At 41.5% G+C, this 9,457-nt stretch overlaps 1 protein-coding gene across 1 annotated transcript in view; it reads right to left on the bottom strand.

Moving 5' to 3' along the window:
* Window positions 1-600: 600 nt before the first annotated feature.
* The window catches only part of CNMD (chondromodulin), a 74,635-nt gene continuing 65,778 nt past the window's right edge, over window positions 601-9,457 (bottom strand). The window contains exon 7 of the mRNA XM_066581453.1: window positions 601-1,302. Within this exon, the coding sequence (XP_066437550.1) occupies window positions 1,084-1,302 (219 nt within the window). The 3' untranslated portion in view covers window positions 601-1,083. The remainder of the gene's footprint in view (window positions 1,303-9,457) is intronic.

Here is a 9,457-nt window from a genome sequence, read left to right as displayed (position 1 = left end):
AAAAGAATAGAGTTCATATTTGCGCATCTTGCAATGCACCAAACTGGCGCGAGATTCTTGGGGGTGTGAAACCAGCCTATATCAATTTTCAGATTTCACTAAAAATAAATTTAATTCTGTGTATACTACAAAGTTCTACAACTCATGCTCTCCAAGAGGTCTTGCTTGCTGTCATTCAATACCGACTTTACTTACTGCCAGGTGCTCTGTCCAAGGTCCCATACTGATCACAGAGGTGCACAAGTCGGAGCTTTGACAGCTGTCTTGTAGCTGTACTGAGTCCTGCATCTGTGTGTCTTATCACACAGAGGGTTCCTTTTGCATGACTGCAAGCAGAGCGGCTAGTGTTTTCCCTCAGTTTTCCATTGATTAAAAATGGAACGCAGTGTGAACGAGCCCTTATTTATTGGAGCAGCAAAAACCCTTTAAGTGTAAATTTACTAAAGTGAAGTTGTGATTTATTTTTCTACATTCTTCTGTATTTGTCACAATACAACCAAATTCTGCTGTAGAAATGGAATTATTTTTATTACACATTCATATAAAATAGGTAAATTCCTTGTCACACTGTCAACCGTTTATGATAAGTTTTTTTAAAAATTTATTACGCCAATGCTATCAGCCAAAAAGTGCCCATTTAAAAAAAGCAGCAAAGAGCCAACGTCAACTGGTTTCTGCTGTTTGAAATGTATCCGTCTCAGTGACAACAGGGTTCGACTTCATTTGAGATTTATTTACATCAAGCTACAGAAATGATAGAACACTGCAATGAGTCAAGTTACCCTTTCCAAATGAACGTTTCTAAATTACGTAATTAAATATGTCTCAGGTCAGGACAGCTTTCTACATTATAACGCTAATTCAGAATCTATAAAATGTTTGGCGTCTTCATGGAGGAAGGCTATTGCACATACCATACACATAGAGTATCTAAGAGACCTACACATTCCACCCAGTGACTGTGGACGTCGCTTATTAACTTAGGTCTTTATTTACAAGAGAGGACTGTACCAATCAGCTTTTCAGAGATTTATTGTCTTCACAAACAGTTTCTGCTGTCTCTTCAATTCCATGTCATCAGTATTACACAACTCCGAGGATGCGTGCAACCCACCAGCTGCAGGGCATGATAACTCGGCATGCAGAACGGCACCCCTGGTAGTTATATGGAAATGGGTAGTAGCCACCAAAAGGCTCGCAGATTCGCTGACAATGGGTGTAGCTTCTTCTACATTCAATACAGCAAATGCCTTGGTGGTCCAGCATTGGGTCAAAAGTCATACCACCCTCTCCTTCCATCTGCTATAAAGAGAAAAGGAGAATTGGTTAGTTATAATGCTCAGTACAGCAATATAATTCAAGACATTTGACAAATTAAAATGCAGCTGATATAACTTGCATCAATGGTTATTTGCTGTGCTTAAAAACAAAATTCTATCTTCCATACATATCTAGAATTAACCCCTTGAGTGGCGGGTTTCCTACCACCCTGTCAGACCCACCAGGGCAGGTTTTTTAAAATGGTCTAAGCATTGAATTTCAACTAATTTTGCAGTTGCGTCTCAAGAGCCATAACTTTTTCATTTTTCCATTGACATGGCCATATAAGGGCTTGTTTTTTTGCGGGACAAGTTGTGATTTTTTAAACAGGGGGGAGGAAAAAAAGAAATGGGGAAAAAAAGAAAAAAGGGGCCATGTCATTAAGGGGTTAAATAATGCATTAACTTCCTTCTCTGGGTCATTACGATGCATGGATACCACATGTGTGATTTTATTTTTGATTTTTTACCAAGTAAAGGGAGACAAGTGTTTTTATAATTTTTTTATTTTTGTTTTTTTTTAACTTTTTTTTGTCCCTTTAGGGGACTTCCACAGGGACCCATCAGGACCCCTTGATCACATTCCGGGGGTCCGATGGTGACAGCCCTTTACATGCTGCAGTGACAGCCCTTTACATGCTGCAGTCACATAGACTGCAGCATGTAAAGGGTTAACACAGCAGAGATCGGAGGTTTTCTCTGATCTCTGCTGTAAAAGGTAGTACCTAGCTGTCCTCTGACAGCGAAGCACTAGCTCTCCCTGCCACAGAGACCATCGGCTTGTTTCTGACAAGCCGATGGTCTCTATGGCAACCTATAAACAAAGCAGGAGACTTAGAAGCAGGAGATTGCCGGCAGATCGGCAATATCTTCTGCTGGTTTTTCAAAGCCCTTGCTTTGTTCTCTCTGGGTCTGTGCAGGCAATCTTCCAGGCTATATCGCTATGGGCAGTAGAGCTCGTCCCGGAAAATTTCCGGGCGTGCCACTCAAGGGGTTAAAGGGAGCCTGTCGCCCTCACAGCACTATAAACTACGTTATGGTGCTCTTAGGGGACATGACAAGGAATCAGGTTTTTTATACTCGCCCACTCCTGCAATCCAGCGCTGTTACCCGCAAAATCGGCGCAGGAAAATCTGACTTTCTTTCAGGTTCCCATAAGCACGCACACAGGAATCTGAAAAGAGTCAGATTTTAGTTCCCCCTGTGAGACTCGGTTTATGGTGCTGCGGGAACATGACAGGTTCCCTTAAGAATTTTTAGAACTTTCATCAAACTCTTTTTGAGAAAAAATTTCCAGGCGTGCAGAATAAAGAGAATCGTTGTTACATGAGGGAATGATTGGAGGCATAACTTGTATCTTCTGGGCCGCGTTGTAAAATCTGTAACAGTGATCCTCATCAACAATGTACCAATTATAATAATAGTGTCTTCTAATGCAGCGGAGCAGCTTTTGGGATCTGATGTGGTACAATGGTCTGGATGCAACTGCTGTCCTTACAGTTATGCCACTAAGAGTGACCATTTACTGCCTAAAAGTTTCATCCAGCTCCTTCAATGTTGGAAAACTATGTTAAAGTTATCCCATAGATGTTTTACATACTTCTCGGCAATAATGTCTATCCCAATAGGATGCAACTAAGAAAGCTTCAAGGATAGTAGTCTTTAGTGGTAGTTAACCAGAATCACTCTTTGTAGTGAGTCTGAGTCAGTAACCCTAAACACAAACCTCTTCATGAATGGACAAACTGTAAGTCAATAGTATCTATTATATACATCTATCTGATGTGATGTGGTTTGTTATCAAAACAACTCTGCCCTCATGTGTATGTATTCTGTAACTACACCTTATGCCTCACACTCACTCATCATCACCATAGCATCTACAACAAACTTCATTCCTCAAATCATCTATATCTACACATGTGGAGCAAAGCTACCTCTTTCAATCAAACACACAAGCCTTCATTGTAAAATGTACACTTTTTCATCAACCATCTGATGGGGTTCCACGACGGCGGTTTGACGAAGTGGCAAAATCTTGATTTAATCAATTCCAAACTTACGTCCTGTGAAATCATGGTACGTCCTCCAATATATAATAGTGCAAGCATAAAGAAAGTCTACAAAAGGACCGCCACCCTGGTTTGCTCTGGGTATTTTGTGTATTCTAAATAGCTGACGCCTTTGCATTCTATTATATCTAATTATGCTGAATCATTTTCCTGGATATTTATATACAGAGGTTGCAGTCGCCCTCCTGGGACAGGCTTTCTACTAGTACAGTATATGTGATTTGTACCTTCATAAGCTTCTGATTTCGTAGGGTTCTTTTTCTGTTAATTTCTATACAAATCCAACAAGCAAAAAAATGGAATCAAAAGTATTTACCTCTGGGGAGAATGTCTCTATACACAGAGCCCTATATGGAGCTTGTATTGATGCATTTAGATGGAACGATCATTTACAAAATTGTTTAAATGAAAGAAAGTGAATGATAATCGTTCTGTTTAAACGCAGCCAGCGGTGAACAAGAATCGTGCGGTTCTCATTCATCGTTCAGTTTCAGACGGCATAAAAATCAGTGCCGGCTCATTCACTTATCAGGCAGTTTAAACACTGATCATTCAGTGTTTCACATAGGAATGCTGTGAGAATCGTGCAGTCTAAACAGGTTGCCCGAGCACGGATGAGCTGGTGATGATGTCATCAGCTGTTTTGCTTGGGCAAAAGACAATCGCAAGATTCTCGCTCTGTTTAAAAAGGCCATAAGGCAGGGTAATGGTAAAAGGCTAAAAAAAAAACAAACTGGTATCTCGGTGCTGATCTCCAATGAAGTTTACAAGACAGTGTGATGAAATATCCAACTTCCCTTTATTGCAGGAATTAAAAACCAGCAGATAAGCATTTCAGGCTGAACGTATTCATCAGTCAGCCGGGTGAAACATCACTCTTGGGGCCGGGAATGTGGACCCAAAAGTGGTGGTGAAACCAGGGACAGAGATAGCTGGGGAATATCTGGAGAAGTTGCAAGATATGGAAGCTGTACTGCTCTGTACTAAAGGCCCATTTACAGGTAATGATTATCGCTGAAAATTTGTTCAAACGACTGAAAATGAGCAATAATCGTTACATGTAAACGTGGGCATCATGCACACGATGATTTTAAGGTGCACTTAAAACTCCATCATTCAGCCTCAGAGATAGTGTCTCTCAATAAACCGTGTGCTATGTTCTTCACGGGAGTTGGGAGATTACATTGTAACCGGCAGCCCCAAGGAGAACAATGCAGCTGTGTGCATAGCTTGGCGTGTGGTTAATCAAATGCTGGGCTCTGCATACAGCTCCTGGTTGCCCTTTTCCATGCAAATGAAGATGATAAAGTGTTAATGGCAATTAACACTTTATGCAAAAAGATCGCTAAAACTTTCAATCTTTCAATGGTTTGTAGATGGGCCTTAAAGGAGTCATAAAACTCACATTTACTGTCCTACCGACTCTGTGTGCATGAAACCTAGCATTACAAAAACCTTGCCATTTCAATATGGAGCTCGGCTTTTTTTCCTCATATATATTCAGTGTACATGAGGAATAACTGATGTTATCAACCACCCAGTAAGTGATTGCATGCATGGAGCAGCTTGCATTGGGTAAGCAGCTGGTGAACAGGTGGACATCTCATTTGATCACTCTATATTTACCATATGATTATATTGCTCTTTTCTCTGTTATGGTAGCTAGTTTTTATTCTATCACATGAGATAGCGAGGTAGGACAATTTCATCGTATACTTCCAGTATGCCAACAGAGCATTTTGATCACAGAGTATATGCTGCAAATGTAAATTATATTGTTTCATGAACTAAAAACAAGAAAGACTTATTGTGGTAGCGAGTCTGGGAGATGATTGGTTTATCTATTGTGTCTGCAATGCTGGGAATAACATGAGGCACTTTGGTGAAATCATCTAACTAAGCTCTCAGCTTGACTGAAATGTGATGTAAAGCATTACACAGCGGTGCACAAAAATAACTGACGAGGGGTAACAGCTGAGGAGAGAAGGAAACAGCAAGGGACGCAGCCATGGCAGGAGAGACAATGGGGACTGTTCTACACTCATGTACGTTATCACAGAAGTGAAGGGGGACGCTGCACTTTCACACAATGTTGTCTAATGCTCACGACATCCCGGGAAAGCATTACATTTTAATACACTGGTTTTAGAAGCAATTCTTCATACAATCACTAAACCAAATTCTGTATCTATCTTGGATCTTCTCTCTCCCTTTGTCCTCAAGACTGAATTTATCTTTTATGACACATACATTTATTTTAGATATTTCAAATGTGTCCAGACAGATAGTTTAAAATGATCAAGAGCTCTTTTGATGTAGAAGCTTGGGAAATAATGCAGAATTTGTTCAAGTTTTAAAGGAAAGTTTTTTTGTTAGAAAATGTAAAATGCCTCAGATGGCTCCGACAAATGTGTGGCCATAGTCCTAGTGCCCATCTAAGACAGCCAGGACTGTACCTCAAGTGGGGAAAAGGGGGGCAGTTCTCTGTCGTATTGCCAAGAGATGTGAGGAGTATTTTTCTACAACTCTTGACAACAGTGATGGCTAAATGCTACAGTATATCAAGATGTGCTACCATGTTTCCCCCGAAAATAAGACCCTGTCTCATAATCATTTTTGCCCCAAAAGAGGCACTAGATCTTATTTTTGGGGATGTCTTATTATACTCACCCTTGCTTGCAGTCCTCAGCCGCCTACAGAAGATCACTTCCTGGTAACAGGTTCGTAAGCCCCACCTCTAAGAAGCAATGGCACTGATTGGTTCTCGATTGCCACGGCTCAGCCAATCATTGCAGCACTCGAAGAATCGATCACAGCCATCGCATTGATTCATGAAGCACTGCACTGATTTATTGGCTCAGCCACGGTGCTCAAGAACCAGAACCATCGCTTGCTGGAGGCAGGGTTTATGAACCCCGTTACCAGGAAACGATCTTATGTCGATGGCTGAGGAATGTAAGCAAGCATGCCGGAACCAGCGGGAGGGATCTGGATGAGCCTGCTAGGTAATGTTTTTTTTTTTATGTAGCGTAGCTAGGGCTTATTTTCAGGGGCCTTATTTTTTAAGTTCCTCTGAAAATAAGAGTAGGGCTTATTTTGGGGGAAAACAGAGTAATAGACCGAAGAGCAAGGACCAGAAGATCAGGTTGTTCCTCTTCTGACTTCAAAATAAAAGTGGTAAAGCGTCTACCGAATAGGTTTGTGTGCCGGTCGCCAGTCTTTTCTAGTGCAATGCTCATTGGCGAATCATATAGGTATTCTTACGTCTTGACAGTAGCAGACAAGCTGACAGTTCCAGTTGATATATAGTACACTGCAGCACAGGAGAGGAGCAGTATGGTCATCTATGTAATGAGAAATAGATGATATTCACATGCGGCAATTTGGTTGCAGACATTTTTGAAACTGAATGGGATGGTTTTCAATTACAAGCACATACATTTCTGTAGGCCCCATACAGATAAATGGTATTTTACAGAATTGGTTGGAACAAATCTGCCATGTGTGAATATACCCTTAGGAGGCCATGGTCAAGAGATTTTCAGCTCAAGGCTCAATTGGTATCCAGCTAAGGGCATAGAAGAGACACATACTTCAGAGTTCTCAATCATACAGTTCTTGTTTATTGCCATAGTAGAAATAAACCTGCTTGCAAAGTCTATTCAAAATAATTGTTCTTCTTGATGTCTAAAAATACGCAAAAGTCTAAGGTGTGGATGAATTTGCTGCAGATCTGAAGTGCTTGCACATTGTGCTGTACATATTACCCCTTACATCACAAAGGCTTAAATCTGCATTGAAAAATTGCTGACTTTTTGCTATATAAATATTTAAAAAGCCCCATCATGCCATGAATTCTGTATATAACTTTTCTGCTTCATGGCAGTGATGTTTTGAAAACCTTAGCTGTACGCATTGAACTATAAATTGTAATTCGTATGGAATGTAAATTCTGTCATGTCTGAACTTACCCTAAAGTTGAATACAGGTCTATTTGTTAGTATTCACATGATATACACTGACATACCAAAAGTCGTGGGACATAAATTAATACCGACCTCTATAGCCTGGTGAGGTGCAGCTAGTTGACTTGACATCTATTCTACGATATCAATTCCATAAGTGGATGTAAAACATCTGGAGGGGTGTTGAGCCATGGTATTTGCAGGTGTGGGATCTTGGATGTGACTTGACCTCCCATAATTGCTCACTTGTGTTCATGTTAAGTGGATATTTAGGACACATCATTCATTGGAACACTTCATAATGCTCCTCGAACCAATTCAGGACAATTCAGGCTCAATGGCATAATGCGTTATCCTGCTGGAATATTTCATCATTGTGGGGGTACATAAAGTCCATAAAGGACTGCAAATGCTCACCAAGCAGTGAAAAGTCAAACATAGCAGACCCCTTTCAATTGCATATTTAGGTGGGCCAGGGAACTAACCAATGCCATGAAAACACACCCCACACCAGTATGAGACCACCACCAGCCTGTATAGTCCCTTGTTGAGAATTGGGATCTATGGCTTCATGTGAGCTGCACCACATATTAACTGTAACACTAGCCTGAAACCATTGGTGCCATGACTTATTGAACCAGGCCACATGCTGCCATGGGGTCCTCCAGGGTCCAGTTAGCAACCTCGCAAGTACAGGTGAGGTGCTGTGTTCGGTGTCGTGGTATTAAAAGAGGCACTATAGTGGGTGTTCTGCTCCTATATCCTAGGAAAGATAAAGAACGGTGCACTGACCTGCGGGGTATGTGTATGGGGCCTCCTGTAGTGGATGTGGATGTAATTTCTGCCAGATTCACCAGTATATAAAGCACTGACAATTCTAGCTCATTAAGCACCCATGGGCGGTCTCTGTGCTGTCCACTGTGGGTAGTAATGCCTTCAATGATTTATTCCTGGGACACACGTGGTTAGAGGAATGTTAAATGTCCACATAACTTCGGAAGTGGATTGTCCTATCTGTCTGGCACCCACTGTCATGCCTGGTTCAATTAAAGGGTAACATTACTCCTTAAGAAGAACACCTAGAAGGTGAGTTCAGGGTGTTTACCTCTCATAAGTGTGAAGTAGGATCCTGGCTCGGCTAGTGAGTGGCCTATGATGTGGGTCGGGAAGGGTATCATCTCTCCTTAAGGAGAGCACCAAGAAGATGAGTGAGGAGACTTATAAGGCCATCTATGCTCCTCTGGGTAATATGTAAATAAGGGAGCTGGAACAATGCCACATCATAGGCCTTTTACTAGTGAAGCTAGAAACCTACTGCACACTGATGAGATGAAAAACTCCTGAAACAGCTGTTTGTGTATGGATTCTGGCTTGGTTTTCAATTCCCAATCATTGTTCTTAAGACCTGTCTAAAGGGTCAGGTATTGATTTAAAGGAACGCTGCCATCCGATAGGTGGCGCTGCAGAGGTTTTGTTCCATCTTCCTTATTTATATGGTTTGAACAATTCACATCACCTTGCCATGAGCACACTGTCCAGTGTTCAACTTCCCTCACAAGATAACACCTTACAATATACAGGTGACTGAAACCATCACCTTTAGTAAAGCCAGTTCATAATCCATTTACATACTCGCATGACTTTTGGATGTTAGTGTATACTTAGTTGATGCGAGCAGAGCTATATTACACCTTAGACACTGGAGGTCCAGTGCCTAGGGAAGCGCGGTGAGGGGGTAAGGGGTGCGCGTATCTGTACAAAAATGTTTTACCAACTTTTTTTTGTGACACAAAGAGCAGGGCAGGGAGCCTTGCTGATCTCACAAAGCTAGTCTTTCACAGAGCGCTCTGCATTGTTGGTTACTGTCCAACACATTGCAATGTTGTCATCACATCCCCGCACTGTCTTGTATGAGGCTGCAGGATTTCACCATCACGATGGTGCGTGATAAGTATCAGAGAGGGGCTGCACTGCATGGAAGTGACTGTAATATACATAGGAGATGTCCAGAGTATGACACACAATCAGGAATGGAAACATTTATTTTCTCCAAAGTGGCTCTTTAACCCTTTCCAATCCACTGTCTGACCTTTGAAGACAT

The sequence above is a fragment of the Eleutherodactylus coqui genome, chromosome 1 (genome assembly GCF_035609145.1).
Source record: "Eleutherodactylus coqui strain aEleCoq1 chromosome 1, aEleCoq1.hap1, whole genome shotgun sequence".
NCBI lineage: Eukaryota > Metazoa > Chordata > Amphibia > Anura > Eleutherodactylidae > Eleutherodactylus > Eleutherodactylus coqui.
This window is presented reverse-complemented; position numbering and strand designations above follow the sequence as displayed.